Source organism: Pristis pectinata, chromosome 22 (assembly GCF_009764475.1).
Source record: "Pristis pectinata isolate sPriPec2 chromosome 22, sPriPec2.1.pri, whole genome shotgun sequence".
Lineage (NCBI taxonomy): Eukaryota > Metazoa > Chordata > Chondrichthyes > Rhinopristiformes > Pristidae > Pristis > Pristis pectinata.
In genome coordinates, this window is record NC_067426.1 from 16341202 (window position 1) to 16361589 (window position 20388).

At 39.6% G+C, this 20388-nt stretch overlaps 1 protein-coding gene across 1 annotated transcript in view; it reads right to left on the bottom strand.

The window, feature by feature from the left end:
- LOC127581852 (synaptotagmin-like protein 1) overlaps positions 1-20388 on the bottom strand; it is a 45869-nt gene that overhangs the window by 13513 nt on the left and 11968 nt on the right. The window contains exons 2-9 of the mRNA XM_052036651.1: positions 18922-19318; positions 17396-17544; positions 14137-14320; positions 13599-13665; positions 6424-6460; positions 4663-4730; positions 3810-3971; positions 1370-1536 (exon numbers count right to left, since the gene is read on the bottom strand). Coding sequence (XP_051892611.1) covers positions 1370-1536; positions 3810-3971; positions 4663-4730; positions 6424-6460; positions 13599-13665; positions 14137-14320; positions 17396-17544; positions 18922-19049 — 962 coding nt within the window. The 5' untranslated portion in view covers positions 19050-19318. The remainder of the gene's footprint in view (positions 1-1369; positions 1537-3809; positions 3972-4662; positions 4731-6423; positions 6461-13598; positions 13666-14136; positions 14321-17395; positions 17545-18921; positions 19319-20388) is intronic.

Genomic DNA, 20388 nt, shown 5'->3' on the forward strand with positions numbered 1-20388 from the left:
ACTCTTAACGCTCACCATCTCCTGCACCCTCTTTGGACACTCTATCTTTCTAAAAGAAATCATTTCGTCCCTCACTGCATTGAATTCCCTATTCACCAAAATCCTGAGTTTAGTACTCTATAGATACAGTGTTCTGCAGGATTGACTCAGTGCATTAGCAAAAGCCTCCTACATTCATACTAATAAAAATTCCAAGGATCTGATGTAGCCCCTGCTGACAGTAATTACTCAATTCTGGATAACTGGCTAATTAATTGTGTAACTGCCACTGGCTGGTAGTTTGTTTACACTGACTTTTTTTTACACTGAGAAAAAAGAATGTTAAATTTAAAGTTAAGTTGAATAGTAAATGCTAACTGAAAACCCAACTAAATCTTAAAAAGTAATCAACCCTACAAGGCTTAATATTTCTACATCCACCAAAATTTGTATATTAGTATACATATATTAAATTTCTAACAAAATACAATTCCATTGAACTGGACCTCCTAGGAAGTAATTCCCAAGTGTAGAGGTATGGTCAGAAATGTTGAAGCAATTAATTTGAGAATACCAGAAGTGGAGAAGAGCAGGGGTGGAGGATTGCAGGGCTGGATACACTAAAGTGATAGGTAAAGAATAAGGCATGGAGGAGATAAACCCAATTTTAAACATTTGAGGTAATACTTAATCAGGTGCCAGCTTAGGCCAAAAAGCACAAGCGCAGAGTTGGGCAATGTTATGGAAGTGAGAATGAACACTCTTCGTAATGCAGCAGACATGTATTCTGGAGCTTAGTTTGGAGCCAAATGTGACACAAATGTTTGTGAACTTGTTCAGCATCACACAATTACAATGCAAGGGTCGGAGTTGATGGCTGACATTCAGAGTTTCTGACAGACTGAAGACTATGCCTTCCTGATTAAAAACATAATCTTCTGATTTTAATTAGAGGAATTATCCATTCATTCACAATTCAATGTTGAACAAGCAGTGTGACAGTTTAGAAACAGTAGGAAGGCCAACTAATGAGAGGTTTCATCAGTGACTGAAAAGAAACCAATGCAGGGTTTGCAGATAATATCAAGGTCAGCTTATAGTTGAGAAATAGGAAGGAAATTGAGGGATGCCAGGTGTAACAATGTGGGAACTGGAACAGAAACATTTGAATGTGAATACATGACTATGGTTGATTCAATAAGAATCAAGGCAAATAAGTGCATTTTTCAGGGTGGATAACACACTGCCTTTTACACATGGGTACCTCTGAACCAAATCAGTCTACCCATCTAACACTATGTGCTGATTCAGAGCACTAACAATTGGACTTTCAACTACTGCATGTTAATAAAGGTATCAAAAGCACATTTAACTTAAGATTAATACTCACGGGTTAGAAGAATTTTTCTTGGCTCCAGCCAGATCATTGCATTGCACCACGTTAATATGAAACTCACTTTTGCTGTCATTGTAATGGAGTGAGAAAGTGATACTGCCTCTCACATCCACACACCCGACATCAGTGTTGGTGTACAAACTCATCATACTGCCACTAAGCTGCAGAATAGAATACACAGTACCGATTAGTGATATATTCATTCTCACTTCCCAGTGTGTCAGTATCAAAAAGATTGATGTAGTCTAATGGATAGCATAAGTCCCAAGGTGTGTGTGAGCACAATTACTGTGATCCAGGAAATTTCAAGATCTCTACTGATTTCAGCAGTTAAGGCTTACACCTTACACAAAATCAGGTTCGAGCACCAAAGTAGTGCAAAACATAAACCAAGGGATCCACCTGTACCTTTATTTATTTATTAATTCATTTTTAGGGGAATTAGTGAATAAATAAACCTGGGTGTTGCAGGCATGGTTGGCACTTATTATCTCTCCCTAATTGCCCTTAAGGAAGGAGTTCCAGGATTTAGACCCATAATCGATGAAGGAACTGTTATACATTTCCAAATCAGGATGATTAGTATAGATGGGTACTTAAAGGTTAGTGTGGGTGTGGTGAGCTGAAAGGCCCGTTTCACTTCTGTATGATTCTGTGACTCAATGTGTGATTTGAAAATATGCAAGTGATGATGTTCCCATGCAACTGAAGCCCATGTCCTTGCTGGTAGAGGTCATGAGTTTTGGTGGTGGTGTTGGAGTAACTTGGGAAGTAACTGGAGTGGATTTTCTAGTGTGCCGATTGTGCAGAGAATGAATCTTTGGGGATAGTGGATGGGGTGCAAATCAAGCAGGTTGCTTTGTCCTGAATGTTGTCAAGCTACTTGAGTGTGTGGAACTGCACTGACCCAGGCAAGTGGAGTGTGTACCATCACATTCCTGATTAGTGCCCTGTAGATGGTGGAAAGGCTTTAGGTATCCAGAAATGAGTTACTTATTGCAGGGTACCTAGGTCCTGACCTGGTCTTGTAGCCACAGTTGAATTGAGTTTCTGGTCAGTGGTGACCCCAGGATGTTGATGATGGGGACTCAGTGATGGTAATGGCATTGAATGATAAGCGTAGTGGTTAGACCAAAGGATTGTTACAAAGAGGGTCAATGACTCTGTTGTGGAACCACTGCTACAAAACTATTGGAAGTGAAGGAAAATACAACTGGTTTGGACCAAGTCTAGGTGAGCAGAATCAGGGGTAACAGAGGAAATTGGTCTTGGCCTGGCAGGGGTTTGACTGGAATTTGGGGATTTGAGGAGTGGGGTGTGAAAGTGGTTTTAGACTGGGTCATGAGGTTGAGGGTGACACATCATCAGGAGGTCATGGGGTAGGGTTCAGCCATAGTTGGGGTGGGAAGGGGACTATAGTAAGCTGCTCAGGCAAACTAAAAATAATAGAAAACCTATTTAGGCACAAAAGATGATTTGCAAAGGGAAGTGGCGGTATGATGTAACCCTCAACGGCTCACTATTCATCCGTTTAGAGTCAAACCAAGCTGTTTCTTTTAAATTTATACCAATTGCTCATTCACACTGCTTGAAGTGAGACTAATAGAGGATGAGAAAAATTATTTTTCAGAGGTTCACATAGATTTAGCAAGAGAGGCCATGACAGATAGGCAATGAAATGATCTCTGGCAACACTTCAAGCTTTCTCGTGCTATTTTTGAGTACATGTACAATCTGAACCTGGTGCTGATATTATGTTCTACGTGACATCTGCAGCCAAGCTTTTAAAGTTAGGGAAGTATCCATTCAGCGTCACACTATTGAGAGGGATTGGAATGTGCAATGTGACCAGAATAACTTCAGTTCAATAACAGCAGCACTGATAAACCACAGCCTTCTTACTCCTGACCAATTATCTATCCAATTGCTGCTTTTCATGAGGGTGGCAGACAAAAAGCTCGCCTCTGTTTAGAATGTAGCTCACTACCACTTCTCTAGGGGATTTAGGAATGGACAGTAAATACTGGCCTTGCCAACAATACCCATATACCATAAATGAGGGGAAACATTTATAAATCATCATAAATCAAATATGGAAAAGCCAAACACACAATTGTGCCTCACAGAAAGATGGCAAAATAGCAAAAACGTTTCACATTTTTATTCTAAAATCTTTGGTTATTAATAATCCTGTCTAAAATGCAGTACTTAAGTACATAACAGATCCCCATACACACAGGAGTAAATGAAACCCAAGGCATCCACATACAGATAAAGCAGTAATCCATGAGATCCAAGTGCACACAGCAGCACCAGTCTGAACCCCGGGATACCCCAGTATGGATTGAGCCCCATTACATCCAGTGAATGCAAAAGTGAAAAACCACACATTCCAATGCACAAGCAGCAGTACCCAGTACATGCCAGTACTCACAGTGGGAGGTAGGAAACTGGACATTGAGCTGCTGGCATCCATAGCAGAGGGCAAACTGGATACTGAGCAGTTGACGTCCAGACCTTCAGTTGGCAAGTTGGCCTCTTTATTGTGCTGGGAACTAACATCATCACCATCAACGTCATCAATTGGATCATAATTCTGCAATTTTCAAGAAGATAAGAAATCAGGGCAAGAAGCTGATCAGCAACTTGCATTAAGACCTTAATTATAACTAGTATCCCATTATAACTAGTATCTAGCTTCAAATACAATCCAACAAAAGCAACACATGTCCCAGCCAGTGCATTGAACTCCAATATTCATCACTCAACTATTGATATTGTTCTCAAGCTTCACAATACTTCCTTGTCTCTCCTCGATCCAATTATATCACTCTCACTTTCTTCCCTGACTCCTCTTTTTATCCTCTCCTCGATTTCCTAACTTTTCCTTCCATTCCTCTCTTCTCTTCCTTTTCTCCTTCACACCTTCTTCCCTTTCCTTCTCTTCCGTCTTTCTTTTTACCTTCTCTCACTCTCCTAACTTTCTAACCCCTCTCTCTTCAACCTTCTTTTCCTTATCTTTGTCATCTTCTTCCCCTTCATCTTCTTACTCCTTTCTCACTCTCTTCATCCTTCTCACTCTCTCCCCTCACATTTTTCCCTCCCTTTCTCTCCATTCCCTTCTCTCTCTCCGTCCTCCTGCTCCTCATGCCCAGCATTCTGTCTTCATCCTGCTGTAAAGTGCCCTTAGCAAGTTCATCTCCCTCCAGTCTAATATCCAGCATGTAGACAAGACCAATAGTTCAGTGCTCGTGATGTATGCAAGGGAACTGTGTTGTGCTCTGTACCTCCAAAGTAATAACTGGTACCAATTGGTTGTCCTCCTCAGTTCCCAATGAGTCATTGTCCACAGCAACTAGAGCATAAATAAAGGTTACAATCAATTGACATGACCATAAAACATAACTGAAGTGTGCACACAAAGTAAATGTGACTGTGTATTGTCATGGAATAGCAGAATGGGTGAGGGATTGCCAGTGTGTGCAAAGACTCTTGTTTAGAAATTAAGACCATAAGACATAGGAGCAGAATTAGGCCATTCAGCCCATCGAATCTGCTCCGCCATTCGATCACGGCTGATTTATTTTTCTCTCAACCCCATTCTCCTGTCTTCTCCCCGTAACCTTTGACACACTTACTAATCAAGAACCTGTCAACCTCTGCTTTAAACATACCCAATGACTTGGCCTCCACAGCTGTCTGTGGCAATGAATTCCACAGATTTACCACCCTCTGACTCATTCCTCCTCATCTCAGTTCTAAAGGGACATCCTTTTATTCTGAGGCTGTGCCCTCTGGTCCTAAGTTGCCTTATGGCACCTCTTTCAGCATTATGCAACTGAAAATTAACTTTTTTTCCAGGGTGAAATATTTTAACAACCATTTCTAAGTTGTTTTCTGCCATCTTGGAAGCTCAACCAGGCTCTTCTTGGCACAAGTCACCCTCACACCCAAACATAATTTCCACTTCAGTCAGCCCTGAGGGAACTTGGGCTATTTTTCCATGGGAGTGACCATCAGTGGTCTTTACACCGCAACACTGGATTGGGATCCTATAAGTCTTTGCTAATCTTTCGTCCTTCTCTCACAATCCCCTTCCTGCCCTCTCAAACTGTTGTGACCCCTGCTCCTCTTCACCCACTCCTCAACTTTCCAAACAATTACCCCCCCCCCCCCCCCACCTCCCCATCACTTCCACTGAAGTTCAGGCTTCAATCAACAACCCCTTTTTGTCAAACCACTCTGATTCCTCCTGACATTCCCAGCAACCCTCCAAGGCCCTAAGTGGAGGCCGCTATTTTCAAACAACCTCACCACCCCAGCTTAGAAATTCCAGTGCATTAAATTTGTGCAGAAATTCTTGCCAACCTCAACCTTGGCAGCCCCCTCCTCATCCTGCCTATCTCTGGCCCCCTACCTGCTGAGGCAATGACTTTTTAAAACATCCACCCCCCCCCCACCCCATCTATCCCCATAACCTCCATTTGCGTCAGTGCGCTCTGACATTCCTTGTCCTGAACCCCCAAACCTGGCCTCAGTCCTAAGTGGCACACTTTAAATTGAGGACACAGGACCACCCAATTGCCACTTCATCTACTCACCAAGAGGATTTGGGATTCCCCAACAGTCACAGGGACCAGGCTGTTAAGACTTGAGCCCTCCCTCCACCACCATCCCTCACCAGACCTAGGCCCATACTAACCTTACACATAGTGGCTGAGACCACCACCCCTCCTGCAGTCTTCTCCACTGTAAGGCCCAGAATGAAACAATTCTCCACAGAACTCAAGACAATTTTACCCTTGCCTCCCCATCTCAGCACAGGTTTCAGAATCCCCTCCAATGACTATGTAAATGCAGGAAAATAAAAAGTTTACGATTGAAGCAAAAGTATTTGCTTAAGCAGAAACCACACATCAACCCTTCAACTTCAGCCTTCAATCTACAAAGCCAACTTTCATGTGCAGACTGCCACCTAGGACCCTTATCTCGACCTCTACCCTTGAGTTTTGACTCTGCCTCAATCTGCATACACCTTCCAAATTTACCTTTTTTCACAGAGGCCTCATTGCTATCTTGCTGGATCTGAAAAGTAAAATATAAGTATTAGACAGGAAAAGAGCAACAACGGTTTGGAGGAACTTTAATGAGCTTTGGTTAAAGTTGTAAAATGAATTCTCTTTCTGGATATTCATCCAAAATTTATCTTCCTCTAATTTGGGAATGCTAAGGTAGCATAGAACGCAATGCAAATAATATTTTCCAATGGGACCTACTTCTTATACGACCATCATTAGAAAGCATTGCAGGACTTGACAGTCAAACATCATGTGATTTAAACACACATTACTGAAATGATCTACAGCAATCTTGTGCAACTACATGGACATGTTCTTAGCTGCACAGCTGTAACTTCAGGAACCAGCTCTTACAGGGACACACATATCATACAAGTACCATTGCAATTTGCAAGAAGTACTGCTATGTGTAGATGGTTGACAGAGATGTAGAAGAGGAGAGGGAGTGTGCACTGAAGTTCACAGGAACGTGGAGCTATTATAGAAGATAATCATCAAAAGAAGAGAGGTTGTATATGCCAAGGGAACACAGAGGCTGTTCTACACAACAACTAGGATTCGGACATCTCTTTTCAGGAGTGAAACTTTTATATCTGCATACAGCACTCTATGTAGTTGTACTTTGGGACAGACTATATTGCTAGCCGATCCTCTTGCCTAGTCTGCCTCATCATCTGGGTTGAAATCTTTTATCCTTGAGTATCAAGCTGGGGTGACTTCCCTATTCAACAGTGAACAGCAGACTATGAGATGCAATATTAATCAACATACGGAATAGGGGAATAGGACAGGAAAATGACGTTGAGGTGAAAGATCAGCCATGATCATATTTAACGGCAGAGCAGACTTAAAGAGGCAGATGGCTTACTCTTGTTCCTACTTCTTGTGTTTGTAATTGAGAGATACATAGAAATTTAAAATGGGACTGTGGTTAAAAGAAATGGGATTACATGTGGAACTTTGAATCTGCTGAATTTTGCAAGGCATCAGTTTGGTCACATTTGAAGTATAGGCTATGATTCTAGGTTTGACCTTAGAGGGAGGAAATTGGACCCATGGATGTTAAGTTCAGTATAAGAGAAGGAACCTTGAGAATCAGCCCAGACTAGAGAATTACATGGAATGTTTAGCATACTAACAAGCCATTTGGCACACTTTGGCCATGCTGGTGTTTATATTTCATCTGAGTCTTGTCCCATTCCAATTATCTCATCTCAACCTTTCTATTACATCCCTTCTATTCCCTCCCCTCTCTTGTTTTGTTTTGAAAACTTTTATTTACTTTGAGTCTTTGGTAATGCATTTCACAATTTCTAGTAAAGAAATTTCTCTTATTTCTCGACTTGATTAATTAGTATTGGACTTATCTTTATGCAACCCCCCCCCCCCACCAATTTTGAAGTCTTCCAAAAGTGGAAATATTCTTCCAATATCTGGTCTAACCAATCCATTCACAGTCAAAGAACTCTACCAAGTGCTTGTTTATAAATAGTTGGAAAATTATTAAAATCTTTTATGAGGACTATGTTAATAATGAACTTAGAGAAGAATAGTAAAATTGGAAAGAGTCAACATAGATTTGTTGAAGGGAAACTATGTTTGACATCTAGTTTTTTTAAAGGATGGAAGCAGAGGGATAATTGTGAAGATAGTATATTTGAATTTTAATTAGACATTTGATAATGGGTCGTTCCACGTGATTAGGGCTCATATTTCAATAGCATGGGTTGAGGATTAGTTAAAAGACAGAAAAAAAGAGTCAGAATAAACAAGTTATTTTAGGGATGGCAGTGTGTAAGTAGGGAATAGTAAAATGATCAATCCTTAGGACTCATTAATTCAAACTCTTTATTAATAATGGATAACCGGACTGAGAGTAATATATTCCATTGGAAAGCAAGCTACAAGGAGTCCACAAAAGGAATGAAAAGTAAAATTGAGTGTTTGGAGAAGATAAATTGTGGAAAAAGTGAAATTATTCACTTTGGTGTAAAGAATGGAAAAAACATTTGGTTTTTAAAATTGATTAATTATTAAATATTAGTATTCAGTAGGATTTGAGGATCGTTATACACAAAACAAGTCAACATGCAGATTCTTGAAATGTTAACTCTATTTTTTCACAGATGCTATCTGACCTGCTGAATGTTTTTAGCATTTCTTGTTCATGTGTCAAATTTCTAGCATCTACAGCTTTTTGATTTGCCAAGAGTTCTATCTAAAATCATGATTACAAAACCCCTATTAGTTCAATTGTTTTTACTCTGCAGTTCCTCCACTTACACAATTTCCTGCCTCATGATCCTCTGGTCAGCATTCTGGTTATACATCATAGTCTTTCTCAGCAAACATTACAAGCACTGGATATTTTGTACGTATCAGGCATGAGCTCCGTCTGCTGACATTCTTCACTGCCTTTCTGACACGTGCTTTACTTGGCTGACTGACAGCCAAACTCTCCCCTTCTTACAATGGTGCTTTTATCTGGTGTATGACTGTGCTCTGCATAAACAATCCATGAATTCCTCCTCCTTCTCCTCCTCCCTTATGAGTGTCTCCAGCTCAGATTCCAAAAGGTTCTGGGACAATATACTGTATTTTAAGACATACCTTTGTCTTTGTCATTGGGGTAGGCTTACTGTCTACATGTTTCCACATACTGTATTATTGACACACTGCCTGCACTGCTCTGTCTTAATTAGTTATCTGATTGTATGCAGTTTACTTCTTGAAATAATTTGAGGTCCAGATTTAGGTTGATTTCGATTGATAGATAATCATTAATTCATGATTGATCATTTACAGTTTTTAAAATATAGTTAGAATGTAATCATAAAGTGCATTTTCCTTTCACTAACATTAAATACTTACTAAGTCAAGCTTAACCCTAAACTCTAAAGAAAATAGAAAGGGGAAAGGTAGATAATTACCTGGAGACACTCAGCAGGTCAGGCAGTATCTGTGGACAGAGAAAGAGCATTAAAATTTCGGGTTGATGACCTTTCATCAGAACTGGAAAAGTGAGAAAACAACTGTGTTTTAAGTTGCAGAGAGGGATAGGACTGGAGAGAGCAAAGGGAATTTGTGATATGGCGGAGAACCAAACTGTCCACATGATAGAGGTGCTGTTAGTGCTGTCTAAGAGAGAGTGATAAATGTTTGTTAATCAGAACCGATCTGTCTGGAATCTAAATGGATGGAGATGAATGAGAATAGTAGAAAGAAAGAGAGAGAGCAAAAAGAACCATGCTGAAATTTGTGAGATAGAGTGACTGCTGGAAATTTGGCACAAAAGTGAATGCTAGACATAATTATGAGACCAGACAGCAATTGTGGAGAGAGAAAAACAGAACTAATATTACAGATGGATGGCCTTATATCTGAACTGGTCAGTTCTGACATGAACAAGAAAGCCAGATATCTGAAATTGCTGTCATCAACATTGAGTACCAAGGGCTGCAAAATGCCTTGAAAAAGATGAGGTTTTTCCTCAAGCTTAATTGGGCTTCTTTGGAAGACAGAGAGGTTACGGTGAGAGTAGGATGGAGAATTAAAATGATAGGGAGCTGAAAGCTCAGGCTCTCTCTTCTGTCTAGGTATTCTGCAGCCCTTGGGACTCAACATTGAATTCAACAATTTCAGATGACCAGCTTTTTGTGTTTGTATCAGAACTGGTCAGTTCTGCTCTAAGGCCATCTACCTGTATATCAACTTAGTTTTTCTTTCTACACAGATACTGTCTGAAATCATTTTCTTTTATTGCAAATTTCCAGCAATTTGGTGTTCTGCACCTCACAGTTCCAGCACTGGCTCTTTTATTTCTTTCTTGCCCTCCTTGATCCTTCCCTATTAACACTCCTCCAGACAGACCAGCTGTGGAATAACAAGCATTCGCCATCTTGTCTTAGATGACACCAAAAGGATTTCTGGACAATCTTGGTTTCCACTCTATAACAAACATTCTCTTTGGGCTCACCAACCATCACCCTCCCACCCTCCGCAACTTAAAACATGCTTGTTTTCTCACCTTCACAGCTCTGATGAAAGGTCATCAACTGGGTTCTCTGCAGAGAAGTTACCTGCCCTGTTGAACAACTCCAGTATTTTCTGTTTTTATTTCAAATTTCCAGGAACTGCAGTTTTCTTTTGCTTTTGGATAATTACCCATATACTTAATTTATTTGTCTCTTTGTGTTATATTACTTTTCCATTTTCTCTGAAGTGATTATTTGTCATTGTACTGTTGCCCTCTAGTTAAATCAAAGGATATTGCTGAAAATAAAAATGACATAAATGGTGTAGGAGGTAACAATCTGTGTGGAGGTTGGCTAACTAACTGAAAACAGAGAGCAGACATATATGAGTTATTTTCTGTTTGGCAAAAAGGTGTGCCACTGGGATCACAGATGGGGCCTTAACTTTTTGTAATTTATATAAGTGATTTGGATGAAGGCATCATGATTGCTGATGACACAAAATAAGTAAGAAAGTAAGTTAGTGAAGAGGACATAAGGAGATTACAAAGGGATATGGATAGGTTAAGTGAGAAGTCAAAAAACTGGCAAATGGAGTGTAATGTGGGAAATTGTGAAATTATCCATTTCAGCAGGAAATTATTTTTAAAAAAATGCATGTTATCTAAATGGTAAGAGATTGCAGAGCTCTAAGATGCAGAGAGATCTGGGCATTCTGGTACCTGATTTGCAGAAGGCTAGTGCAGGTACACCAAATAATTATGAACGGCATTGGTTATTGCTGGTAGAATTGAATACAAAAGTAATAAGACTATTCTTCAATAGATAGGGCACTGACAAGGCCTTATCTGGAGGACTGTGTACAGTATTGATTTGCTCAAATAAGGAAGAATGTAAATGCATTGGAAGTAATTCAGAGGTTTACTAAGAAGAAGACCTTAAGAAGAAAGGACGCACAGGAGAGGCTTGAACTTGCTGGAATTTAGAAAAAACAAGAGGGGACTTGATTGAAACATATAATCCTGAGGAGTCTTGACAGTGTGGATGTGGGAAGGATGTTTCCTCTTGTGGGAGGATATAGGACCAGGGTCATTGTTTAAGAATAAAGAGTTGCTCATTAAAGACAGATATGAGGCTACGTTTTTTTCTCTCAGATCACTGTGAGTCTTTAGAACTCTCCACCTGAAAGGATGATGGAAGCAGAGCCTTTGAATATTTTTAAGGCAGAGGTAGATAGATACTTATGAGTAAGAGGGTGAAAGGTTATGGGGTTGGGATAGATAGGAATGTGTTGTTAAGGTTACAATCAAATCAGCCTAAATGGTGGAGCAGGACTGAGGGACCAAGTGGGCTACTCCTGCTCCAAATCCGTATATTTGTAATTACTTTGTACCTCCTCATATCTTTCAGTAAAATTTCTGTTACTACTTATGAGGATAGGTTGAGTGAGCTAGGGCTTTTCTCTTTGGAGAGGAGGATGAGAGGGGACTTGAGTGTCAAGATGATAAGAGGCATTGATCGAGTCGACATTCAGAGACTTTTTCCCAGTTCGACAATGGCTAACACAAGGGGACATAATTTTAAGGAGATTGGAGGAAGATATAAAGGGGATGTCAGGGGTATGTTTAAAAAACATAGAGTGGTGGTTGCGTGGAATGCACTGCCTGCAGAGGTTGTGGGGGCAGATACATTAGGGACATTTAAGAGACTCTTAGATAGACACCTGAATGATAGAAAAATAGGGGGCTATATTGGAGGCAAGGGTTAGATAGATCTTAGAGCAGGATAAAATGTTGGCACAACATTGTGGGCCGAAGGGCCTATACTGTGCTGTAGTGTTCTATATGTTCTATGTACTTGTCAGACCACTCCATTAAGTTTACAAAGCTTTGCAAGTTAACAGATGTTCCTTTCACTCTCACCATATTTTCACTGCCATTTTAGTTAGTAGATTATCCCAGTTTTGCCACAAAACATTGCAGATCTTCCTGGTGCTCTTCCAATTGCTAGTACAGGATTATGTCAAATATTGCACTTTTGTCCCCTGAGAAACTTACAAGGGCACAGTAAAACTTCAAGAAAATTGGATTAATGTAGACATGGTACAAATTTAAAGGGCTGCATGAGAGACACAGGATTACATACACACAAATCTCTAAAGGCAATTGGAGAAGGTAGAATTTCTCTTCTTAGAGCAGAGACAGTCAGTATGAGATTTGATGGACAAATTCAAATCATTAAAAGCAGATGGATCAGTAACCTGAGGGCTCAGATTTAAGAGGATTAGCAAAAGTACTAAAGGTGACATAGGGAATTTAATTTTTTTTAATATTTAATTTTTTAAAGCAAATTTTTGAGAACAGGAATGTTCTGCAAAAAAGGATAATGGAAGTGAATTCAGTAGTATCTTACAAAAGGGATATGACTAAATATTTGAATTGGATATGTAAAGCCATGGTAACAGGAGAAGGGTGGGATTAATTTGATATCTCTTTCAAAGTACATACATTAAATACTACATCTCCAGTTGAAAATTTGGCAGCAGGAGGAAGTGACGGTGATATATATGAGAGAGTGAGGGTGAGCTGTAGGTAGGCTGAGAGTGAAGAGATGAGGCAAGAAAAGTGGAGACAGAAGTGGGGTTCAGAAGGTTATTCAGGAGGACATTGGAGAAGTCAAGTCTGAAGGTAGTTCAGGAGTGAAAGGATCACAGAATCATGCACTTTACAGCACAGGCAGAGCTAATTTAGCCCATCATGACTGTGTTGTCACTCTGAAAGCCTTTGCCTACTCCAGACTTGTTAAATTCTCTTTCAAACATAGAGTCATTTTCTTTTGTTTAATCCCTCTTCATCTATAGCCTACCAACACTGAAATCGTCTATTATGTTAATCTGCATCCTCCCCACAGCTTCAGTACCCTTGCTAAATGAGGGTTCCATGAAGAGGACACGATTAGTCAGGAGTTTCTGCAGAGTCACTAACTGTGATGGAAGAGAAACCTTTGCATGTTCCACATGGTCTCTGATCACATCAGTTCATTTTCAGAGGAAAGCTCCTGGTCTTTTTCCAATTCACTAAATAATTGTAAAGAAAATATTAGACTGGTTAAGAGTTGTAGTCTGATACACAAGTACATCAGAAATTAGTTTTAATCGCTTAAAGAACTGACCTGGGTATTGGTCTCTAAAGTAAAAGTTCCCTCATTTGACGTAACATAGCTTTTATCATCAATTGATCTATAAATTGAAGAAACAGGGGGCTATTAGTGCAAATATAGAGCTATGCCAGGATCACACCTGCACTGCAACCTCATACTAAACTGATAACCACACCATACCCTCATTCCTATTTTGTACCTACACTACACCCTCAGTTCCACCTCACATCCATAATGCACCCTTATTCCCACCTCCCAACCTCATTCCAGCCTTGAATCCTCACTGCATTCCCACTCCAGCCTCACATTTGCATCCTCACTCTAGCCTTGTACCCACACTACTCCCTGACTTCTATCTCACATCTGTACTGCATCCTTACTTCAGCGTCAAACCCATATTGCACCCGATCCCTCACTTCAACATCACCTGGACTGCACTGCACCGTCACGCCAGCCTTATTTCCGCACTGCACCCTCACTCCATCTTGCACCTGCACTGCATCATGACACATCACAGATCTTTGTATTGTATATTGAATTGTTTCTTTACCTGTTATTAATTTCTGACTGTTCGCAATTTGTCTCACCCACTCCTGTATTTACCAGTTCAGGATTAACTGACTCTTCATTAGTTACAATAAAGTTCTCATTCTCATGTTCCTCTTCGTCCTGATCACTCTGTTCGTTAATAATGATTTTCTCATCATTAATCGTCACCCTCTTTTCTCTTTCACCTATAATCAGACAAAAATATTATTTTAACAACAAATAAATGGTAAATTCAGTCTGAGTAATGACTCTTTCAGATTTGCCCAAGATGCAGTTTTTGTGGTAAAACTGAAACCTACAGTGAGGTTTGGTTCTGGGCAAGTTCCACAATCTATGCGGCAGATTTATGGATGTGTTCTGTACATGTAAGTATGCATGGAGAGCAGCCCTTCCATTTTCTTTGAATAAAAAAGACACACAATATTATACTGCAGTAGCTGGGAAATTGGGGGATAGTGGACAGCAAGGAAGGCTATCAAAGCTTGCAAAGTGATCTGGACCAGCTGGGAAAATGGTCTGAAAAATGGCAGATGGGATTTAATGCAGACAAGTGTGAGGTGATGCACTTTGGGAGGACAAACCAGGGTAAGACTTACACGATGAATGGTAGGGCACTGGGGTGTGCGGTAGAAAAAAGGGACTTGAAAATATAGATCCATAATTCCTTGAAAGTGGCATCACAGGTAGCTGGGTTGTAAGGAGAGCTTTTGGCACATTGCCCTTCATAAATCAGGGGACTGAGTACAGGAGATGGGATGTTATGTTGAAGCCGTATAAGACGTTGGTGAGGTATTGTGTGTAGTTCTGGTCACCTACCTACAGGAAAGATTACTGGAAAGATATCAATAAGCTTGAAAGATTGCAGAGAACATTTACACAGATGTTACCGGGACTTGAGGACCTGAGTTATAGGGAAAGGTCGAACAGGTTAGGACTTTATTCCCTGGAGCACAGGAGAATGAGAGGAGATCTTAAAGAAGTATACAAAATTATGAGGGGTATAGATAGGGTGAATGCATGAAGGCTTTTTCCCCTCAGGTTGGGTGAAAATAGAACTAGAAGTCATAGGTTTAGGGTGAAAGGTGAAATATATAAGGGGAATCTGAGGGAGAACTACTTCACTAGAGGGTGGTGTGAGTGTGGAATGAGCTGCCAGCAGAAGTGGTAGATGCGGGTTCAATTGTAACATATAAGAAAATTTGGATAGGTGCTTGGATGAGAGCAGTATGGAGGGCTATGGTCCTGGTGCAGACAGATGAGACTAGGTGGAAAACCAGGCTGGCATGGACTAGGTGGGCCTGTTTCTGTGCTGTCATGCTCTATGACTCTATGACTCTAAATAACAATCATGGTCACTCCTTGTAAATTACAGAAATCATCAGCTGTTCTTTTTTCTTCAGTTACTGTGGTCATGCTAATAAATTGAGTCAAGAAATAACATTTATACTGCACAATAAGAGACCTTTGCTCAACAACAATAATAACTTGTAATTATAGCAATTTTAATAATAAAACTTCCCAAAGCACTTCAGTGGAGGTTTTTCAGCCAAAATTTGATATCAAGTTTACTAATTGACATATTAGGGAATAACAAAAAACTTGGTCAACATGGTATTTTGAAGGAGTATCTTTATGAAGGAAAGGGGTAAAGAGGGAGAGAAATTTAATCTGGGAATTCCATAGATTAGGAACCATGTAGCTGAAGGCAGTAATATAGCTACGAAAACTGTGGATGCAAAGGATACCAAAATTGGAGGAGTGCAGTGATGTTGGAGTCTTGAAGGATGTTATTCAGATAGGATGGAGTAAGATCATGAAGAAGTTTGCAAATAAGAATGAGGTTTCATCCAGTTTAAAAAACTCTGACCTCAGAATAAAATACATTTTTGAACTGCTGCTCAAGATCAATTGTGGCTAATCAGCATTGCAGCCACAAGAGCTGACAGTAATCAGTAATGTAAAAGACAACATGTTGATCAGACTGGTAATGTAATAGGTCTGGAGATACATTGAAGGGCTATAATTTCAAGCCAATAAAATCCGCAAACATTCAGCAATGAGATATCCCTCAGAAGACTCCCACTGTAGTTAGTTTTAGACCATTTCAAGAAATGCTATAGACCACAATTGATGAACTCTTGGAGGTAAGAGCACAGAGTTTCATGCAACTCAGAACAATTATATCTGATTGTGGTATTGTCGTACTATCCCGAGGCTTCACTTTTCACTAATGCTCTCTCACGTAGTCCTGTTGCTTTCAATCATTACAAAAGGAGGACTCCTAAAGCAGTCTATATAGAATAGATGTTTAACCTCTTCATGCAACTTCCCTCAATTACACCATGATCTCACTGTGCCTCAGATCTCATTGCTGTTCTGTTCTCCTTTTACTGGTTTCCATCCCCTTGGCACATGAGTTTAAATCCTTCCAAGAGTATTTGTTAACCTATGATTGAGAACCTTTCCTCATAACTTGTCCCAATGCCTTAAGAAACTGAAAGCCTCCCTCCTATAGCATCTGTTCAGCCACACACTTCTTCAACTATCTTTGTGGTTTAATACCAAATAGCGTATGACTTTGGGAATAATACTGAGAATACCACCTTTGAGGTGATGTCTTTTTAACCTTTCTACACAAACTCCTGAAACCCTGCCTGAAGGACCTCAACAATTCTTCATGGATTGTAACATAAACTTTGACTTCTTCTTGTTCCCATTCCCCTTGCAGACTGCCCTATACATGCTCAGTGATATTTTATCCTGGCACCAAAGAGGGCAATATAACATTCCAGGAATCTCTAATAAATACCCCTAACCTAACTATTGAATCATCTTTGATAACTGCATTTCTGTTCTTTATTCCATGTGTACAGATGACTCTCCTATGATGTTGAGCATAGACCTATCACTTGCAGCAGAATTAGGCAATTAGGACCACCATGTTGAGTACCTCTTTGATTGAGCAAATCAAAAATAATACTCCCATGCCTGCTCCTTGTATTGTCTTCTGGTTTATACTTATGCAATTTTCCCTTAAAACCTGCAATGGTCTCTTCCTTCAATCAAACCTTGTGATAAGGCATTCCAGGATGTAACTAACTTTGGTGTAAAGGCATCTCTTCTAACCTCCTGCTGTACACTTAGTGACAATTTTAAACTAAAGATTTAATTTGCCAATTTTTCTCTTTTATAATGCATTACATGTCCACTTAGCTTTAACCATTCCTTTCAAAACAGCCTGCAATAATTTTCAGAATTACCTTTTGTCTTTTTCTTCTTGCGAATGGAGGCCCGGATAATGTCCGATCCATAACGTTTGTCTGCGTGTCGCCTTGCTCTGGCTTCCTTGAACCAATCCCCTGTTGCAATTTTTAGCTGTTCTGGATCATGAATTGATTGTTGTAACTTCCTGCAGAATTCACAATAGAAAAATCCAATGGATAGTTTTGTGTTTAAAGTGTCAATAAGAGCAAATTCACAATTAAGATCATACAAAAGTTCTAAACAAATTTCAGAATGTGGAGGAGTTAAACACCTGAACTGTGAGGTTCTACCAATCCATTCTATAGTATCAACTAACTCCCTTCAGTATTGGGATTTTGGAACCTATTTTAAAACAAGTGTAGTCAGTGGAACCAAATTTCATAAATGGCGGTTGAATGTGCAGCCACTACTATGTAATGGGAATGCGTGTAATGGTAGATTCAGTGGGATGATATCATAGTTAAAAGGGTTAAATTATAAAGGCAAATTGGATAAATGTGGCTGGTATTCCTTGGAATATGGATGGCTGATGGGTTGCAAAGGAATTTGAGTTAAATCTGAGGACAGAATATCAGGAATAAAAAGAATATCAGGCCAGGATACCAAAGATGTATACCAAAGACTTTTCAACAAAATCACAGAAGGATTAGGTCAATGTTATAACTAGATAAAGCCTCAAGTTTGCTGCTTAATTATTAAAAACTTTTATATTTGGTTTTAGCTTAATGTTATTATCTTGTAGTTATTGACTTTGTTTATAGTTTGTACGGGTTACCATTTTTAAAATGATTTCTAATGCTGCTTAGAAATTGACAATGGCTATTACTTGGTATTTGATTACAGTTACCAATGGTTAAAAGTTCAGAGCCCATGTTTCCTAATTGGTCACAATAAAGCATTAGTAATTGGTTAAAAGTTGTGATGAATACTTAATAATGGGTACAGTGTGTACTTAACAAAGGCTCATAGATAATGTCAGGCAGCATGTACTGCTTATCACTGGTTCAGGAACAGAGAAAGCTATGAGGATATTTAATACAAGAAGCACAAATAATAGAGCATATCTAATTGTTGTTAGTCAATGGAGATGCCTCATCATTGCTAAGCCCCAGTAATTATTTAGTATTTTAGTGATGGGTTTACAAGGTCCATGAATACATTTGGTTTATTGAAATTCACTAGAAACTTTTGAACCTGGTAGGAATTAAATAAGTCATAATTTATTTTGGTATGATGTCCTCATATGGTGCAAGAAGAAGACCGCAGTCAACTATCCCAGAAGTTATGCTGTTTAAACAACTCTGTTGTTAAAGATAATTAATTAATTTAAAATAAATTGAGTGGGTTTTCTGAAGTGACCACAACTTGTTTTTTCATACGTTAAAGGCCATTATTAAAACAGGTACAGGAAAATAGTCATTAAATGCAATTGAGTAGGTTAATTGCTAGAAGAGGTGGACTTAGGTTTGTTTGAGAGATCTTCAGTAAGTTTAGATTGAATATAAAATTTCTTTCTGCTCACTTGATACGTTGTTCCTCCAACAAACGGAGTTCATTATCCCGGTAAAGAACTTGTACAATCACATCCTGCTCCTCCTCTGTTAGGAAACTCAAGTCAATCAGCTCCTCTATATTGAAGTCTAATTCCATGGCAAGATGACCAATACCAGGTGATTCTTCAAGATATTCAAGTACCAAATTTCAGCTGCACAATTTGAACAAGATGCTTGCAATACAGTTCAGCATATTGAAGTCTAACTGAGAATGTTTCTGATAAGTTCCGTACTTAACAGGCCAGATAATGAAGTAAAATCCATTCCAAAAAAGCACAATGCCTTCTATTCGTTAGAAAAGAAAAGATGCAGAAAACCCTTTTGGGTCCCAAATATTTGTTCATGTGCTGGTCCAGGCATCACTCACTGTAAATAAACACAGAGAATTGTGAAATTTTACTCAATCATTTATGATCTGCTTTTGGATAATGGAATTTACATGATACATAAAATGACAAGATCAGTTCCCTAATTGGATGCTTATATCATCGTTGAAGGACAGAAATGTGTTTACTCTTTCTCTAGAACTCAATTGCCTAGAAATTGGATTGCAGCCATTTTTTGCTGAACTGAAACATTGCTGTATTTAGTGACAATGGCCAATTGGGTCCCTGCAAAAAATTGCAAAATTAGACAAAATCAGTTTGAAACAGCATTAGAGAAGTGGTTTTCTCTTTAAACAGCAGCTGAGTTCCGGGTAAAATCACCATTGCAGCCACACAACAGCAATACAGACTTTGGCTACCATGGAGGAGCAGAGCTTGCAGGAGGGAGGAAGGTAACTGCCATATTAACTCAAAGGAATTTTCAAGTTCTGATCAAACAGATGCATGCTGGGAGGAAGGGAGGAAGGAAGGACCTATTTACTGGGTTGGTGGGTGGGTGGAGAAGGGGAGAGGATAGGTGGGCCAGGAGACCAGCCAGGCCCACTATACTAAAAGCCTGGTAAGAAGAGGCACACAATTGAGATATTTCATGATTTCAGAACATGTGGCAAGGTAATCTGCACATGACTGTTTACACATGCCAAGTACCACTTATTAGGAAATACAGATGTATTAGAACAAGCCACTAAAATAGCTGGATTATTCTTTCATGTGTTACATTCAGTGAAAATGGACCTGCACAGCAAGATGAGAGGACTCTCCTGACTGATTATTGGCGTACTACATTGATGTTAAGAATTGAAGTGTGAAGGGGGTCACTTGGTTTGCACTGGGAATTTTATTTTGAGGACTCCTTATGGAAATTATTTCTCTGTTAGGCAGTATCTTATATCCTTCAATGCCTACCCTTTCGGCTCAACTGAAAGGTTGGACTGTGGATGCGAGGTAAAGACACCACCTCTTGCTCCTGTGCTCTTCAGGATCCACCTCATAGCCCTTGGTTCCATGGCTCCTTGCTTTTCTCTGTCATCAACTGCTGCTTTTGATTGG